The sequence below is a fragment of the Aureobasidium namibiae genome (assembly GCF_000721765.1).
Source record: "Aureobasidium namibiae CBS 147.97 unplaced genomic scaffold scaffold_25, whole genome shotgun sequence".
In the NCBI taxonomy this organism is placed as follows: Eukaryota; Fungi; Ascomycota; class Dothideomycetes; order Dothideales; family Saccotheciaceae; genus Aureobasidium; species Aureobasidium namibiae.
Genome location: NW_013581184.1, coordinates 37,221 through 55,828, shown reverse-complemented (window position 1 = coordinate 55,828; position 18,608 = coordinate 37,221). Strand labels below are relative to the sequence as shown.

Sequence of the window (18,608 nt, the reverse complement as noted above, 5' to 3'; positions counted from 1 at the left end):
GAGCTGTCCGAACCACCAACGTGTAAGCGAGACGGGGACGCATATCATCCATACCACTGGCCCGTGCGGCACCGCGATTTGAGACATGAGCGAGCACCTTCACCTGCCACAGAGCAATGTGCAACATTGTCAGACGACATACTCTACGGACACAGTCACTGCGACCCCGTCTGATATAATGTAGATGTGCGACTCATAAAAGGTTTTTCGATCACTCACGTCGATTTAATTGTCGCAATGCGCTAACGTATCTTACAGGGCGCGCGGCAAGTCTTTGATCGACCACGTTGTGCCACATTCAAGGCTCGATCTTGACTACGACTGCATCAATGGCCAGTCGCAACAATTCGGCTTCCTTGAATTGACCTTGCTCCAAGCACCACGACCACAATGTGTGCTTAAGTGCGATCGTGGTGGCTGATTTGCCTCCCCACAGTGTCGTGCTCCTTGTTATGGCAGTCCTGAGCAGCGTTTCCGCAGTGGACTGACCACCACAAGCTGTGACTAGGCCGCCGATAGCGCAGTGACACCGCGCCGACACCTCGAGAGCCTCAACCTCCAATGCCATCCATTTGTTCTCGCCTTGCTCTCTGGCTTTGGAACACCTCGAAACGATCAAATCCAAGTCTTCGAGAGCTGCATGATGGCCTCCAAGGGAGTGACGGACTTTGGCGCGAGTGAACTGCCGCTGAATATCGCTTGTGCTATTCGGATGTTCTTTGTTTCGTCGCGGCGAAGCGACAGGCGTCGACAGTATCTCGTGGTAGAGCTGTGAAAAGTGTTGCCCCATTCGTAGCGAATGATGTGGAGAGCAGGAAATGTTGAGTCCATCCCACGCATGTCCAGGAAATATACCTTCGAGCTGGTCGTAGCCACACTTCCAGCCCTGCTGCATGAGCTCCAGCGCTTGCGAAGTAGGTAGTCTTTTTAAGCAGTCAAACATCTGTGCCCAAGGTTGGTGTTCTTCTTTCCTGTGCACGGCCCGGATCTCGACTATAGCGCAGATTCTCTCATTCAGTACTTCATACATCCGATTCCAGCCTCTTATCAAGAGAAGCACAGAGACATCACAAATGGTGTCTATGAGTTTGGGATCGCGTTCTTCCAGCAATTGTTCCATAAGCCACAGAGAGTCTGATACCAAAGCAAAGCCTTGAATGTGGTACCCACGCTCGATAAGGTCGATTGCCGTGATGCAGCATTTGTAGAAGTTGTTGATTTTGGTGATACTCGTGGGCGACACATGACTGACGTACTCCCCTAGCTCGTTATAGACAAATTGACCATTGTCATAAGCCCCTCTGAAGTATTTGATGATGTTGAAGAAGAACCTGGCCTTTATGGAATATTCGTCGCTATAAAAAGGCAATGCTGGGACTGACATGTTACGCTCCATGTGTACCAGCTGCAGGAAGTAATTTCGAGAGGATTCGTCCATGAGCTCTGCCCATCGCGGGTAAATGTCCGGATCATTGTCGTGAATTGAAACATAGCCAGCACCTGGTGTGGTGTATGCTCGATTTTCAATACGTTGGACGATCTGGATGTGTTTGGGCTGTGTAGATACGCCCATTGGCTCTCTCATTGAGAACGTCCCTGCCCTCTGCGCTCTCCGAATACGTCGCATCACCTCATGACGACGATAACGCTTGCCGTCGATCAGAAATGTCAGTCGACCCGTAGAGTTGTGTAAAGCCAGCTCATGTTGCATCACGCAGGCAAGGAAATGAACATCGCTGAACTTTGCATATTTTCCACGCAATGAGGCTTTGGATGTTGGTGAACAAGGATGAGTATGCGACATGTTCTGAGCGCCGAAATCCGGGATGATGAGTAGGCACGTGTTTGTCGATCTTGAGCTTGGCTGTAGATCCGCTGCCCGGAGGATTGGGACGACAGAGGAAACCAGGGACATAAGGATGTCTTTATCTCGATCCCCGCACTCAGCTTCGCACTTATTCTGTTATTCGCAGCTGTAGTAAACAGCGGCAAGAGCGCCGACATGCTTTGATACGATCTGATTCGAGGAGATACCCGATGGTTTCATCTAGACTTTCAGCCAAAAGACGGGGCTGCCGAAGCTTATGGACAACCAAACGGTCCAGACTCCGGATTCTTGGTGTACGATACCCAATGAGATCTGCTGTGAGGGCAGTTCCTGCCAGAAGAGCTTCATGGACTTTTCCGACTCGGAGGTTGTGACCCTCTGATGTTTCAACATGTAGTCTGAAATTGATCAAGTTCCGTCCGAGAATGTGTATGTATCTTGATACCTCCGTCGGAAAGTCGGAGATAGCAATTACTCCTTTGGGACGTATCTCCGGAGTTAACGACCGGCCGAGCATAACGAGCACACAGAGTAAGAGATCCTTCGACCTATTCCGATGGTCATATTAACGCCGCAAGTGTTCTGTACTGTACATGAGTAGCACAACTATATAAAACAAACCACTTCGTCAAAATCAAGCATCAACCACTTCCACAATCTCGTTTTTGGCTATCACCCTCGAAACCCAAACCACAACCAGAAGCATCCAGAATCATGACCATCCTCCTCACAGGCGGCACAGGCAAGACGTCCCTCCGTCTCGCCTCCTTCCTACACTCTGCCTCCATACCCGTCCTTTTGACTTCCCGCCGCGGCCCCTCGGCCTCATCTTTCTACCCCACCGTCCAATTCGATTGGAATGACTCCTCTACATGGTCCAACCCCTTCTCTACTGCCTCAGACATCTCGGCTATCTACTTACTCAGTGGGGAGCTGTCTGATCCAGCACCAATCATCAACGCCTTTATCGACCTTGCTATGAGCAAGGGAGTCAAGAGATTTGTGGTTTGTTCAGGTAGTTCGTGTGAATACGGTGGCCCCTTTCACGGCAAGATATGGCAGAACCTCGATGAGAGCAAGCTGGAATACGCGGTGTTGAGACCGAGTTGGTTCATGGGTGAGTCCCTCCATCTCATTCATCTTTTAATCCCTGCTTTTCTTCTGGCGTTAACGGTTCACTCGAAAAACCAGAAAATCTTTCTGAATCAGGACACGGACACTTCGAAACCATCACCAGCCACTCTTCCCTCTTCACCGCATGCGCAGATGGGAAAATCCCTTGGGTGTCTGCGAACGATATAGCCGCAGTGGCTTTGCGTTGCTTGACAGATGAGGAACCACATAATCGTGCTTATCGCATCTTGGGACCCGAGTTGTTGACTTATGATGAGGTAAGTCACCCTCACATGCCTTCCTACCTGACTTTCTGTAGAGAAAGCTTGTGAAAGACAAAATGCTAACGGATAGTATAGATTGCGCAAAAACTTTCCCAACATCTAGGCAAAGACATCAAGCATGTGCACTTGAGTCAGCAGCAAAGGGAGCAAAGTATGAAAAATGCAGGATTGCCAGAACACATGGCAAAGTTCTTGACTGGACTTGAAGTCATGGCTGCACAAGGAAAAGAAGCATGGCAAGGCGATGATGTACAGCTTGTCACTGGAAAAAAAGCAATCTCCTTTGACGAATTCGTGGCGGCTAACAAGCAAGCTTGGAACTGAAGACATGCAGGCTAGAGAAAGGCGAAAGAAAGATCCAAGGCATGGCGTGGTATGAAGTTCATCTTACACTCAATCACAACGACGAAATAGCACTAGCCCATCTCTGTTCGTCTTTCCTGTTGATATTGTCAGCAATCATCTCCACTCAAACCACAACAATCGAACAACTTACTTGTCAAAATGCAACAACATGCCCAACACCGGTACCAACTGTAACTGATGCTTCCTATCCTTCTGCTCCAAAAACTGCAACAGCACATTCTTCAAATACACGTAATCCATGGCTTCGGCTTTGGCATCAGGGCCTCCGGTGGTAGCTACACTGCCATTGCGACTTCCCATTGGCGAACCTATGCGTGAACTCTCCAGTGAAGACCTGGCGGAAGGTTTGTCGGATCTGCTTTTGAGTGTCTTGATCTCGTCGGCTAGTGCCTTTGAGGACTTTTGGAGTGTGCTGAGGCGAGTTTCTGTCTCGGCTAACGACTTGCGGAGATCGGTCTTCTCCTTTTCCAGAGCTTGGGACGTGCGTTCGTGTTCGTCGAGGGCGTCGCGGAGTTGGGTCATTGCACTCCTGACCTCCGTCAATTCCTCAGTCGCAGCTTCAGATTTCCTCTCGAGCTCAGTCTTCTGCTTCCGCCATTGGGACTCCTTTCTTTCAAACTCTTCTTTTTCGTCATTGATGGAGGAGAGTGATGTTTCTGCGTCCCTGAGTTTATGCTTCAAGTCCTCGAGTTCGCGAGCTCGGCGACGACCAACAGTCACGGCTTCCTCTTCAGCACGATCGCGTTCTTCAATGGCCACGTCCATGCGCTCGCGCATTTCCTTGACGCGTGATTCGGCGCGACCTTCGACGTCGGCAAGCAGACGACGCATTGTTTCTGCTTCTCTGCTGCGTTCGCTGAGGAGACGGTGGGCATCTGCAAGCTCTTCCTCAAGACTTTCGCATCGCTCCCTGACCTCCTTCATCTGAGTTGCGAGCTCGCGGGTTTGGTCTTGCATGCTGTCCATGAGTGACTGAGCCGATGCTTGCTGTGCGGACTTGAGCTCGAGTTCTCCCTTTAGTCGTGATGACTCTTGGGTCAGAGTAGCGACTTGCTTTTCGAGATTCTGCAGCTTTTCGCGTTGTTTCGACGACTCTTCTTGTGCTTTGGTAAGATCTTTCTGAAGCTTGTCTTTTGATTCAGTGGCTTCCTTTTGGGACTTCTCGGCTCGCTGGAGGTCTTTCTGTGACTTGTTGCTTTGCTCTTCCAATGTAGCAAGACGTTCTACATTCTGCTTGATTTTATCGTTCAGAGACTTTACCTCAGCATCCTTGTCCTTTGACTGAGTCTTGTAGGTGGATATCTCGGACTGCAGATCCTTCACCTTAGCTTCCAGTTTGCGGAGCGTGCTATTGGCTGTGCTCAGCTCTTCCTTGGTTCTCTTGAGCTCGGCAGATTCTTGACGAAGAGTCGTCAGCTCAGGCTGAATCTTGCTGAGGCGATCCTTCAGTGCTGTCAGATCCTTGTATCTGGTCTGAGCCAACTCATTGGCAGCAGACAAATCAGTCTGCAGAGACGAGCTCTTTGACTTGAGCTCGTCAAAGTCCGCAGTCAGAGTTTTGTGCTCTTCGCTTGATTCTTCATGATTTGACTTGAGAGTTTCGGTCTCCTTTTCCAGCTTCTTGTTGGTAGCCTCCAAGGTGTCCTTCTCCTTCTGGATGACGGCAAGCTTGTCTTCGAGCTCCTTGCTCGAAGTACCAAATGACTGCTTGAGCTCGTTCAGCTCCTTCTGGACTTCTGCATGGACCTCTGTCTTTGACTTGATCTCAGACTGAAGGTCATCGCATTGCTTCTGCAGAGTTTTGCATCTGTCTTCGAGCTGCCTCATCTCTTCGGCGCGTTCGCCAGAGTCGGAGTCCTTCTGGGCTTTCAAAGTCTTGATTTGATCTCTTGCGCCACAGAGGTCGTTGCCGATATCCTTGAGTTGTTCTCTGAGATCATCAATCTCCTCCTTGAGGTCATCCTCACCCTTCAGCTTAGCATCAAGCCTGTCAATGGCTGCCTCCTTCTTCTCGATCTGGGAAGTAAGGTCTCTGATTTCGGCGTCCTTCTGTTCAATGACAGTGTGCAACTCCTTGATCTTCTGATCGCTGGGCTCGGAAGGAGAAGCTCTAGGGGCCAATTGGCTAAGAGAGTTGGTAATGTGTGCTCTGGCGGCAGCCAACTGCTCAGCCGACAAGATTGACTCTTGCGGGATAGGCGCAGACTGCTCCTCGGGCTTTGGAGTAGGCGCCGGTGATGGTGGACCGCTTTCTGAGACTTCTGCAGCCGGCTTGTTTGCAGCAGCACCTCCCTTCTTCTTTTTCTTGTTCTTGTTTTTCTTCTTGGCGGCTGCACCGTCTACAGTTTGTGTCGGGTTTGCTGATTCAGGTGTAGCAGTGGATGCAGCTTCGAGCTCGGCAACTGCAGGGGTTTCTGATTCGGGAATCTTACAATGACCACAGGCCAGGATCATCTGATAGGCATCGTCGCGTTCACTCTGAGCAGTCTTCAGCTGACCTCGTAGGTCGTCGAGCGACGTACCCTGCGTGGAAGCCGCAGACGCAGCACCAGTGGCAGTTTTCAATCCAGCCTCGCTCTTTTTCAATTCAACACGCACACCATCTAGATCCTTCTGCAATGACTTCTTGGTCGACTCGGCCTCTGTGACTTGCGACTTCAGTGTGTTGACCAGGCTATCCAGAGTTTCCAGGCGTTTCTTGTCGACATCGCTGGCTTTCTTGTTGCTACTATCTTGACTGGCTCTGTCCTTGCTCTCCTTTTCAAGTTTGTCAAGAGCGTCTTGAGCAGAAATGGCCTTCTTCTTGAACTCCTCGATTTGGCTGTTGGCAGTACTGAGATCCGAAGTTGCTTTGCTGAGCTTGTCACCCAGAGACTTGATGCGTGACTCCAACGATTCCTTGTCTGAAGCCGAGACTTGGTCGATCTGATCAAGTTGTGTTTTGATCTTCTCAATAGCACTCTCAGAATCCTTGAATTCCTTCTCCAGATCAGACTTTTGTTCCACCAGCTCGGAAGCCTTCTGCTCGAACTCGGACTTTTGCTTTTCCAGATCAGACTTCTGCTTTTCCAAATCAGCGACCCTCTTCTCGAAATCAGAATTTGACTGGTCTTGTGACTCCTTTGCGCTCGATTGGACCTTGGTTGCTTTCTCAAGCTCTCCACGAACCTTCTTGTCGGAGTCTTGGGCAGTCTTCAGGTCGGTTTCCAGAGAGGTAATCTTCTCGTTCAGCTCTTCAACTTGGCGAGTCTTTTGGTCTAGCTCTTCCTGCAAACGCGGGGCCTCTTCCTCATAAGAAAAGAAGTCCTCGCTCTTTCTGGTAGAGGTTGCATCCTTGCCATCTACGGAGAGAGTAGTTGCGCCAAGAGGGTCTGTCTCAGCTGCAGGCTTGTTCTTCGCATCCCTTTCTTTCTTCAGACCAGCGGCCTCATCATGGGCGTCCTTTGCTCTCTTCTCAGCGTCATCGAGTTTGCGCTTGATCTCGTCCTTTTCTCCTGTGACCTTCTTATACTCTTCCATGACCATGTCGCCTTTGAGGTTGAGTTGCATCAGATATTCGACCAGAGCGGAGGGATCGGCGATGGAAGTCAGCGGGGTGTTCTCGCGGAGAGCGGCCTCGAAAGGCTCAATTGCAGTGACCCTTGCATGAGCGATGCGGTAGGAGCGGAGGAGCTCGGTGTAGCGGGATTCCAGCTTTTCAAGTTTGCGCAACTTCTGACGGACGTCTTGAGGCAATTCTTCAGGTTGTTTTCCTCCATCTTGGGCTCTCTCAGAGGGAGTGGCATCGGATTGAGCGGGCTCCTTTTCGTTGGTTGAGGTAGCAGGTTGATCGGAAGACGATGTCGACACTTCAGTCGCAGCAGGATTGGGTGTGGCGGTACGAGTAGGAGGTTCGTCGTCGTCAATGACAAAGTCGCTCGGGTCAGGGCCTTTGGCAGGAATGCCACGATTCGAGTCGGCGCGGGCTCGGCCAGCTGGGCGGTTCGGCGATTCGGTTCTGGACAGGCCTCTTCTAGCGGCGGTCGAAGGAGTGCGCTTTATGGGAGACGATGTTCCAGGTTGACCTCTCTGACGAGCCTGTTCCTCTGCGATCTTGGAGTCCAAGAAGGAATCCAAGTTGCCTTTGAGGCGCTGTGTATGACAGTCAGGAGAATGTTTGGATATGGGTTTTGAAGCAGGAGCTCACTTGAAACATAATGGATTGTCTACAAGTTGACAAGCAGCATCGCTACGGGAACAGTTCAGAGGAGAGAGTGCCGAAGAAGAGACAGCAGGAGAGTTGTTGATGGGCGGAGATGGGAAGCTCGGGCGTGGCCTCTGGGCGGCTCTCGGCTTGCATGTGTTGGCCCTCGTCTCGTTGCGCTTTCGTGAGGAAGGTGCGGCGCGTGCAACGTCATCGCAGCTGCTCGTGAGCGACACGTTCGTCTTTCTTTCTCTTGCCGCAAACCAAACACATGCATCTCTCATAGCAGAATATGGTTTCTTTCTGGCCCTTCAAGGTACGTATCCTTCCATTCACTGCTTTCCTGCTCCGCTGACACTACTCGTCCAGGGTCACGACTCTACCTCGGCAGCGTCATTCGAAAAGCTGCTCTCGTCCCTCTCATCCAAGATCAACAAAGAAAGCGCCCGCAATGACCGTCTGCACCAACAACAGCGTCGCTATAAAGTTCTCTGGACTCTGTATACCAGCTTTGCCTACATCCTCGCCGCTGCCATCCTCGTCTTGGTCACCGGCCTGTCAAACTGCTCGGCTGTAGAATATACTGGCCTGGCCGCTTCTCCTCTTCTCATCTATGCCGTCAGGACAGCCCTTGACGCCTTCTTCAACTACCGTCTCGCCTCAAGCCAGTCCTACCTCAACCACCTGAACAAACAACGCGACGATGCCATCTCAAAGCTCAAAGAAGCCACAAAGTACAACTCCACCCAGCAACTGCTGGACAAGTACGGCGGCTCCACGCCCACAAAGTCGCCTCAGCAAAAGTCGAATCTGCAGCAATCCACTCCCACTAAGAAGCAGCAGTCTGCTCCCGTCAAGAGAACAGGCCTGCCTCCACCGCCTACAGCAAATATTCCTGGTCGCCAATTGCCTCCCTCTTTCCAGCCCATGACTCCTCCCCAAGGCGCTCCTCAGTTTCAGTCTCTGCCTCCGCAACAACCTCAACGCGAGCCCCAAGCCGACTTCGCCCCCAACGCCTTCACCGCTCCCACCCCACGCGACCAACCCGCCTACGCTTCCTCGGGCCCTCGCTGGTACGACAGAATCCTAGACATTGTCCTCGGCGACGACGAAACCCTACCCAAAAACCGCATCGTGCTATTGTGTCGCAAGTGCCGCTTGGTCAACGGTCAAGCCCCTCCCGGCACACGTTCTTTGGAAGAACTGGGCTCGTGGAGGTGCAAGGAATGTCACGCTCTCAACGGCCAAGACTCGGAAGCCAAAGCAATGATTAGAGAGATTGCTGGAGAGTCTACCGTCACTGAGGGTGCAAAGGAGATGCAGGAGGTCCAGGGCGCTGAGAAACTGGCTCAAGATCAGGTTGCTGACGTGGATGATGTTGTTGATGATGAAGAATCGGAAGAGGAGAAAACAGTTTCTACCCCTGCCACCTCTACTAGAAGTAAAGTCAGGCAGCGCAAGAAGTAGATCACTGTCTCGCTCCTGTGATCCCAAAAATATAAAATAACAATACTCGTACTCGCGTCAAATCATGTTGAAAAGAACAACTTGTTGATCATCGATTGTGAAACAGGACAATTGGGCTTGGATGATTCAACGGACATACATGGGATGAATGGACTAAGCATGGCGAAAATCAGTATGGCGGAGAGACTTTGTAACTTGAATGTCATGTATTCGGGACAACGAACCATAACTTTATGAAGACTCTATGCAAGATTATGCTCGCTGCTTGCACAACCCTGGCACAAAGGCATAATGTAGATGTCTATGGATTAACCAAGCAGTTTGACCTATGCTAGATCGACTTAGACAGGAGTCTATCGTGATTAATCATATCTAGATACCACTCTCGCAGTATCTCTAGGAAAGAGGGTGATGCACATGCATTGCTTGACTAAGTATAAAATCCTCGCACTACCAAGACTTTTATACGATGTATTAGACCACTCACTTCATCTTCTTTTTAACATGCACAGATTATAACTAACTAACAGTCTATATATCTTCTTATGAACTATCCCTCTATCTCACTCCATCCCTTAAACAAGACAGTTAAGATAAAAGTTAAAATCTTCCATACCTCGCATCTTGAAACATGTAGCACGCAAACATCGAAACAATAGCATCACCTCTTACGCCGCCCATTAAAGTCGCAGGTTAACACGAGTAAAATGCTCAAGAATTGCTTATCATCCCTCGCTTTTTTCTTTCTTTACCTTCTAGATCTTGCCCTGGTGCCATACTCATACAGTTATCTGCCCTTTTTGCTCGAAAATGTGTTTAGTAGCAATTGTAACGAGTGATTACTTCTTCAATCCTTACTTTTTCACTAATCTCTCCCTGCCCCTTTTTCCAGATATCCTAGCTAGAAAAACACCGAGACTCTCATTCAAAGCTAGCCTTTTTTTTTTTCTTTTTCTTTTTCGTGGATCGGGGGTTTCGTCCCATCTCTGTAGAACAAAGGTGATCGAGAAGATTTTTTTCTTTTCTCTTTCCTTTGCCCATATTTCACTATAGAGGTTTTGAGTGATGAGGAAGATGATTGATGATGGGCAACTCTTTCTGGCGTGTGGGATCTACACTCCAGTCAGTATACTCTTGTTCTTCCCTTGTCGCAAAAAGGCTGTGGAGGCGATCTTGGATGGGATTGAGGAATACCACGGGTTTTGGTGTTTGTTGAATTAGAGTTCGACAAAATTGTGATGCCAGACTTCGACTGTTACATTCGTGGGCGATGGGTTTGTTGTGTTTGAGAGTCAAAAAAAAAATGCAACGACACAAAGTGATAGTCTTCGGAAAGAGCATCTTTGGAATTCCACATTCATGTCCGCGAGTGGCACAAAACATGGCTGTATTGGTCTGATGCAAATAGAACTTGGATTACATAGTTGTATGGTGTGGGTTTTGATCCCTAGTTCTTCAGTCTAAGTTGGATGGGTATTTCGACACCATATCAGATTCATGTTTGATTGAATTGCGCCCATATCTGTATTCCTTTGCACGTTCCCTAAATGGTCTACTACTTTCGCTTGTTCTCGCCAGAAAACGCTGATGGTCCTAGAATTTGGTGGCGTGCTTGGTGGCGGAGCTGTGCCTGGGGATGGTCGAGCTGCTCTTCTTGGTGGACGGACTGTGATTCCCGACTGTCGAGCTCTTCTTCTTGAGTGTTGAGCTCTTCTTGGGTGTGAAGCTGCTATTCTTTAGAGTCGAGATCTTCTTGGGGACAGAGCTACTCTTCTTGACAGCAGAGCTACTCTTGTGATCAGAGACTTGCTTCCTGACGGTTGAGCTGCTTTTGGATGAAGTGCTGCTCTTCTTGACCACGGAGCTGCTCTTGGAAGCAGCGGTCTTGACGGAAGAGCTGGCTTTGACGGAAGAGCTGAGTTTGGTGGATGAGCTAGCCTTGGTGAAGGAACTGAGCTTGCTTGTCGAGCTCTGCTTGGTGGAAGAGCTCTGCTTAGTGGAAGAGCTGGCTTGAATAGGAGAGCTGGAAGAACTGAGCTTGGCAGAGGAGCTGACCTTCGAGGCTGAACTGCTTGTCTCGGAGGTAGAGACACTCGAGGGCACCGAGCTGCTAGTCTTGGAGGTAGAGCTACTTTGAGAAGCAACGCTGTTTCCAGAGACCGTCACAGTGCCAGGAGGCGAGCCACCTTGGGAGCCACCGGCAGTACCAGAAGGCATGCCTCCAGAAGGAGCGCCCGATCCCGATGGTGCGCCAGATCCCGATGCGTTGGCATCTCCAGGTGCAGTTCCATTTCCAGCATCACCAGAACCGCTATCACCACCAGTGAACGAGTTCGAAGAGGCATGACCACCGTCTGCATCGACGTAAGCAGCCACAGAGTAATACTCAGCATCGATGTAGTTGGCAGTGGTATCGAGACCGATCTGGATCCAGGCAAACAGACCATCGCTGATATCGTCCCCGAGATAAATGTATTGAGGGAAGGGATCGTAGGTGGTGCCTGCTTGGACAATATCCCACATGTCATCGTCGTTGGTTGTGACGGCCTGGGTGTTAGTACTGTATGGATAGACTTCCTCGACTGCAGCGCGGAGAGCCGTGTCCCAGAAGAGTTGGCCAATGTGAGTGATGTTGTTTGTGGCGGAGATGGTATTGTTGGGGAAGACTGTGACGTTCATGTGGGATAGGAGGTGAGTGTGGGTTGCACGACCTGATGTTGTTAGCAAAGATATGAGATTGGATGAGGTTGTATTGGCTTACCCTCGTAGTGACCAGGGAAAATGGTCTCGAACGTGGCAACGCCATCGGAGTCAGTCTCTTGAATGCCACTGCAACAGAGTCAGGTGTATATTGTAAGGAGGAGTAAATGATGACATACCGAAGATAGGTCGAGTTGTAGCCATCTGCAGCGTAATTGCCGCTGAGAGAGATACCAGAGTAGACGCCAGTCGCATTGGCGTTCCAGATGTCAACCCAAACGTTAGAAACAGGCTCGCAAGTGTTGATGTCGATGTACTGAACCTCGAGGTAGAGATCAACGCCATCACTATACAGGTCTTCCTTGACGTTGCTACGGATCTGTTCGCCAGTGACATAGTAAGGACCATCAGTGACCTCGGGAGTCAAGACACAGCTGGTGTTGGCGGAGAAAACTGAAGCTTCAAAGGCCGAGTAGTCACCGTCCACCGAATCAGTCTGATTGTGGTTGACGGCTTCGAACTTCTCGAGCGTGGCCAAGTCACGTCTGAACTTCTGAGGCGAAGAAGCAATACCACGCTTCAGGCGAAGCTCGGAGGCGATCTTGCTGCGGCGTGCAGCAGAGCGAGCGGCGATCGAGGCACTCTTTGCGCTTCCACTGCAGGTATCGACAGATCGTTTGAAGTGGTTGGCCAGATGTTCACGAGCTGCAATCTCACGCTTAATGGCATGGTGATCGTGGTGCTCGCCGGGATGAGCGAAAGAAGGCGCGATGAATGCAGCAGCCGCAACAGTGCTGGCAACTTTGGACAAATGAACCATGATGGAAATTGATGGCAGGAGGATGTTTGCAAACGATGGTAATGAGATTGAAGATAATTGGGGTCACTGAACTTGTCTTATATCCTTTTACCTCGCCATGTCACCGTTCTGTAATGATCGATTCCTCGGATTCAGCTGACGACTTGTATTGATGCATGGTGCAGTTTGAACATGACGTGTGCTAAAGGTGACGGCTTCCGTACTTAAGGAGGCTTAATCGAACGCACCAATAAAGAGCGGCACATTTGAAAGAATTTGAAAGCTTTGACAGATCAGCGTTGTAGATAACATCCAGGAACATCTCACGCATTGCGCTGCATAGCAGTGACGAGTACAGTGATAGTGCCTGACATGTATGTTTCGGATTCATGATACATTAACGCACAATTCGAGTAATGGCCAGCAGAAGATCCCACAAACCAATTTGGCAGTCAGGATGATAAGATCGGGATGATACCTCTTGTGCAGACTGATCAAGAACTAGCGAAGACGGCATGCGGATGAGAGATAGTCCGCATCCGTCAAGTTTTGATTTACAGGCCATAGATGGGTCCACAAAGTCGTTCTCTGAGCAAACCCTGACACTTTTGGTCATGAATAGACGGGACGAGCTGCCAGATCCAAGCAGGGTAAGGTTCTCGGATGGTCATCAACATCGAGACCATGCAAGGGCACCGGGTGACGCGTGGCTATATGCCTTGGCGTCCGTGATGAAACGGGTGAACGAACATGCCAAGCAGAATGTCGGACTACGCCTCTGGAGACGCGTGCAGACTATTCGCTGGCATGCTGGAGGTGTTGGCGTGCTGTCCAGATCATCGAGGAACACAGGAGAAGATCGATTTCACTTAGGGGGTGGCGTCGACTGAATATGCTGCCGAAAAGACATGGATGAGATCAGGTCGCAACGACATGGATCGTGCTGGGAGTGAGTGAAAGTGGCTTTTCACAAAGGACAAAGTCGAAGAACAGACAGAAGAAGAATAGCGGTAGAGTAGGGGAGAAGACCGTGTTCGGAGGAGAGATTTGGAAAGCTGCGACGATAAGATCAGATAAGCATGTGCCAAGACATGGGTAAGGATCTTATCTACGCCCCTTTTTGCTCGTGTGCTTTTCGCGCTTCATCTCTTTCCGCCAAGATCACACCTCGATATCATGCTGGGCTCCAATCAGACAAACTCATCTGGGCAATTCCTATGGCTCCGCGTAACACGGGCTGAGCAATTTTGCCTTGCGGTCTTGACCGGCGGGAACGTATGCCCAGTCCAGAGCCGGACCAGCGGTACTTAACGACTCACTTGCTTTCTCTGTGTACAGTCGTTCGGCCCACTTGGCATGTGGCGGTGCGCTCCAGTCGACTATAGGGAAGTACGAGATCGCTGCAGTAATCTTGCCCTGGAGCTCAGGAAGTTGACAGGAGGTCAACGCTAATTTGCCGCCAGCACTGAATCCAGCCAGAACCACGCGAGATTTGTTAATGTTCAATGTCTTGTCATCAATGACTGCACGAGCGACTGCAGCGATGTCCAAGACGGAAGTAGGGAAGCAATGGAGCGGTGCCTTGCGATAATTGAGTCCGACGACGATCATTCCCGTACGTTCGCACCGGGAGCGACAAAAGGAATCATCTATCGAGGCATCGCAGGTCGCGAAGGTTCACCCATGGATACTGATGTACAGAGGCAAGCTAGTATGGTCCTCTGGATGCTCATGGCGAGACTTGGGCAGGAACACACGAACCGGGAGGCCTGGCCGACACGAGTAGGACTTGATTATGTCTGGTCGTGTCTTTAGTGGAGATGGGTGGAATAGACGCAGGTATGCCAACTGTCCTGCAACGGTGATTTTGACGGCCCAGACCAGGAGGAAGTAACGAATGCGACAGATCAGGGAAGGCAACTCGGCGGGTGATGGTGTGAGATCGCGTGGATTAGACTCTTTGGGAGAAGCACTCCGGCTTGCTCGAATAGTCGCGTCATATTGGGGTTGTGAAAAATCGTTTTGTGCCAACAGAACAGGATAGGGTAGGTATGCTGTTTCCAAAGCGCCGACAAATGTCCATTCGAGCTTCTCAGTCTGCGGAATCAGCAAGAGATCTTGTCGCGAGAAAAGCCTTCGAAGGATCTTCAGAATTGACCTGTTGTAGTGGGGCTCAAGCGTTATAACGGCTCGAGACCAAGCGACGCATAGTATATGGTTTCCCGTGAGGAAGGTTCTAGCATGATAAGATTGTATATGACAGCCTGTTTAAAGCCGTATGCAATAGGTTGCCAAGATACTCTAATTCTACAACAAAACTCTAGCCATTGGAAGAAGTCGACAAAGGAAAAAGACATAAGGACAAAGCTAAAACTTCTATCCATAAATACAACGAGCACCATCGTTCGTACTCGCCACAGCACCGAGACTCGAATAAACAGGAACCGTAGGATTCGTCAAGTCAATACGCCAAATCTTACCATCGCCATTGTTACCGAGCCATATCGAGCCGTTATTGGACCCATATGCAGCACCGAAACTTCCAGTCAATTGTGAGTACGCATTACCGACGGTCGTCCATGTGTGGTCGGTCAAGCTCCATCTAGCAAGTTGATTGGTTCCGGTGGTGGTACCGGGGCTCAGAAGTGCCCACATGTAGTTGCCCTGGCTGGGCACGTACACCCAATCGATAGTTCTCAATCCAGTGGCTGGGAACGTGGAAGTGCCTGAGGCGAGGGCTGTACCGAAAGTCGATGAGGTCGGTCTCATGTCGATCTGCAGCCAATTGCCTGACGTGTTGATCAACCAGTAATACCCGTTATTGTCGATGTCTCCAGCTTGGTAGGACTGAGCAAATGTACCCGTGAGGGTTTTGACCACAGTCGCTCTGGTAGCATTCAGGCGAACGATTTGTCCTGTCTTGCTGTAGGCGTAGAGGTAATTGTCCAATATGTTGAAACCCATTCCGTTGATGGGATTGGCTGAGCCGAACTGAGAAAGATCGGGGCTCAGCAATGTATTCACTCCTGTAGTGATATTGACGCTGTAGAGTCGTGTCACGGCACTGGAGTCTTGCTGGACGAGGTAGCCCAGAGGTCCGCAGACAAAGGAACCTACTGGCGCGGGGCTTGGAGTCGCGACAATCACGGTGCCTTGAATGGTTCCTTGCGCTGATACGGTACTCGTGTATGGAGGAGCGGATCGATCGATGGTTGTCGTCACCGTTGTGTAACTCTGGGGGTAGCCTACTTGGACTGTACCTGAATTTGGGCCAGATGGTGCAACTGTTGATGTGTATCCTGAAGCCCCGGGACTCAGGTACGTGGTCGTGGTCACATAGCCAAGCTGCGAAGCCCCTATCACTACGGTTCCTGGTACTGTATTGGACGGACTAATTGTGCTCGTATATCCCGAAGAGCCAGCTCCCAGATATGTTGTTGTCGTTGTGTAGCTCTGGGGGTAACCCACTTGAACTGTGCCAGAGTTTGTACCAGATGGTGCAACCGTCGATGTATACCCTGAAGCCCCAGGACTCAGATAAGATGTAGTAGTCACATAGCCAAGCTGGGAAGCCCCTACCACTACAGTCCCTGGTGCTGTGCCAGATGGACTGATCGTGCTTGTATATCCCGAAGAGCCAGCTCCTAGAGACGTTGTCGTCGTTGTGTAGCTCTGAGGGTAACCCACTTGAACTGTGCCAGAGTTTGTGCCAGATGGTGCAACCGTCGATGTATACCCTGAAGCCCCAGGACTCAGATAAGATGTAGTAGTCACATAACCAAGACTGCTTGAGCTCGACGTACTGGATTGGCTTGTTTGTGGGGCTCCGACTACAACAGTGCCAGGAGTTGTGCCTGATGGGTCGACTGTGCTCGTGTAACCTGACGTTCCTGCTCCTAGAGAAGTTGTCGTGGTCGTGTAGCTCTGAGGATAACCCACCACGACCGTACCTGGTGTCGTTTCGCTTGGGACGTTGGCAGTACTCGTGTACCCAGAGGCGCCTGGACTCAGATACGACGTTGTAGTCGCGTAACTTTGAGGGTAGCCAATTTGGACAGTACCTGGCGTTGTTTCACTCGGGACATTGATCGTACTGGTGTATCCCGAGGCACCGGGGCTAAGATACGACGTTGTGGTCGCGTACCTCTGGGGATAGCCAACTTCAACTATACCCGGAGTGGTTTCGCTTGGAGTACTTATCGTGCTTGTGTAGCCTGTTCCATCTGGGCCAAGGTATGTTGTTGTAGTCGTGTAGCTCTGGGGATAACCTACTTCAACTGTGCCCGGCGTTGTTTCACTCGGATCGTTGATCGTGCTAGTGTAGCCTGAAGCACCTGGAGTCAGATAGCTTGTGCGAGTAGTCACACTTTCAGGGTAGCCGACTTGTACAGTTCCGGGCGTGGTGCCACTGGGTGAGTTCAAAGTTGACGTGTAGCCCGTAGCTCCTGGACTGAGATAGCTGGTCGTGGTGGAATAGCCTTCAGGGTAGCCAACTTCTATGGTGCCGGGTGTCGCGTTATCTGGAGGCGTGGTGCTTGTGTAGGCAGAAGCTCCGGGCGTCAAGTAGATGGTGGTGGTTGTATAACTCTGAGGATATCCTACCTCAACGGTACCTGGTGTGGTCTCAATGGGAGCGTTGACGGTGCTCGTATAGCCAGTAGCTCCAGGGCTCAGATAGCTCGTTGTCGTAGTCAGAGTCTCAGGGTACCCGACCTCAACGGTACCTGGAGTCGTACCGTAGGGCTGTGTGGTTGATGTGTACCCCAAGGCGCCCGGACTGAGGAAGCTGGTTGTTGTGACTATGGTCTGAGGGTATCCGACTTCAACTGTACCAGGCGTAGTTCCATCAGGTGGCGTCGAGCTAGTATAGCCGGTCTCCCCTGGGCTCAGGTATCGAGTGGTTGTCGTCACAGTCTGAGGATATCCAATTTCAACGGTACCGGGTGTTGTTCCGTCAGGTGATATCGTGCTCGAATACGCGGTTGCGCCAGGTGATAGATACTGAGTGGTCGTGATTACTTGCTGAGCATACCCAATCTGAACGGTACCGACAGTTGTTCCATTGGGTGGTACGGTGCTGGTGTAACCAGTTCCACCAGGAGCGATATATTCGGTCGTCGTTGTGACTTGCTCGACATATCCAACTTCCACGGTACCAACGGTAGTACCGTCTGGGGGTGTTGAGCTGGTGTAGCCGGTTGCGTCTGGGCTCAGGAACCGGGTTGTGGTTGTTACCGACTGAGGATAGCCAACCTCAACAGTACCTACTGTGGTTCCTTGAGGTGGCGTAATACTCGTGTAGCCACTGGCATTGAGGCTCAAGAATTGGGTTGTGGTTGTCACGGACTGAGGGTAGCCAATCTCGACCATTCCAGGTGTGGTATCAACTGCTGGGGTTGTGCTGGTATACCCAGAGGCGCCAGGTGTCAAGAAAACTGTGATCGTTGTGTACGTCTGTGGGTAACCGATGACGACCGTACCCGGAATAGTGCCGCTAGCAGGGTCTGTCGAAGTGAAAGCGGTCTCATTCGATGCCAAGAAAGATGTTGTAGTCGTGAAATTGGGTGGGTAACCAACAACCACGGTTCCAGGCACAGTTTGGTTGGCTAGGGAGGTGCTCGTATATACGGAACCACCCGGGGACAAGAAAGACGTCGTGGTTGTATATCTGATCGGATAACCGACAATGACGGTGCCCGCAGTGGTCCCTTGGGGAGGAAGAGTACTGGTGTATTCACTTTCGTTGTATCCCAGATAGCTTGTTGTAGTCTCAATGGTCTGTGGATAACCATAGATCACCGTTCCATCGGTCGTGCCATCCGGCGCAACACTGCTAGTGTAGGCAGTAGCACCGGGTGAGAGGAAACT

At 50.7% G+C, this 18,608-nt stretch overlaps 6 protein-coding genes across 6 annotated transcripts; 2 read left to right on the top strand and 4 right to left on the bottom strand.

Annotated features, from left to right (window-relative positions):
* Positions 1 to 298: 298 nt before the first annotated feature.
* M436DRAFT_67840 (uncharacterized protein) lies at positions 299 to 1,915 on the bottom strand (the record flags this gene model as incomplete). Its single annotated transcript, XM_013567471.1, has 1 exon — positions 299 to 1,915. The coding sequence occupies one exon, from the start codon at positions 1,913 to 1,915 to the stop codon at positions 299 to 301; it is 1,617 nt and encodes a 538-aa protein (XP_013422925.1).
* Positions 1,916 to 2,542: 627 nt separating this feature from the next.
* M436DRAFT_57579 (NAD(P)-binding protein) lies at positions 2,543 to 3,549 on the top strand (the record flags this gene model as incomplete). Its single annotated transcript, XM_013567428.1, has 3 exons — positions 2,543 to 2,945; positions 3,020 to 3,219; positions 3,301 to 3,549. 3 exons carry the CDS (start codon positions 2,543 to 2,545, stop codon positions 3,547 to 3,549), a joined length of 852 nt encoding a protein of 283 aa, XP_013422882.1.
* Positions 3,550 to 8,066: 4,517 nt separating this feature from the next.
* M436DRAFT_57698 (uncharacterized protein) lies at positions 8,067 to 9,241 on the top strand (the record flags this gene model as incomplete). The annotated part of the gene is made up of 2 exons (XM_013567447.1): positions 8,067 to 8,090; positions 8,144 to 9,241. 2 exons carry the CDS (start codon positions 8,067 to 8,069, stop codon positions 9,239 to 9,241), a joined length of 1,122 nt encoding a protein of 373 aa, XP_013422901.1.
* Positions 9,242 to 11,482: 2,241 nt separating this feature from the next.
* On the bottom strand, positions 11,483 to 12,761 carry M436DRAFT_12295 (aromatic compound dioxygenase; the record flags this gene model as incomplete). The annotated part of the gene is made up of 3 exons (XM_013567424.1): positions 11,483 to 11,952; positions 12,003 to 12,070; positions 12,121 to 12,761. Coding segments are annotated over 3 exons (1,179 nt in total), but the record flags the coding sequence as incomplete, so codon positions are not given.
* A 1,194-nt stretch (positions 12,762 to 13,955) lies between these two features.
* On the bottom strand, positions 13,956 to 14,351 carry M436DRAFT_86085 (uncharacterized protein; the record flags this gene model as incomplete). Its single annotated transcript, XM_013567493.1, has 1 exon — positions 13,956 to 14,351. One exon carries the CDS (start codon positions 14,349 to 14,351, stop codon positions 13,956 to 13,958), a length of 396 nt encoding a protein of 131 aa, XP_013422947.1.
* A 765-nt stretch (positions 14,352 to 15,116) lies between these two features.
* M436DRAFT_57784 (uncharacterized protein) lies at positions 15,117 to 15,509 on the bottom strand (the record flags this gene model as incomplete). Its single annotated transcript, XM_013567461.1, has 1 exon — positions 15,117 to 15,509. The coding sequence occupies one exon, from the start codon at positions 15,507 to 15,509 to the stop codon at positions 15,117 to 15,119; it is 393 nt and encodes a 130-aa protein (XP_013422915.1).
* Between the last annotated feature and the right edge of the window lie 3,099 nt (positions 15,510 to 18,608).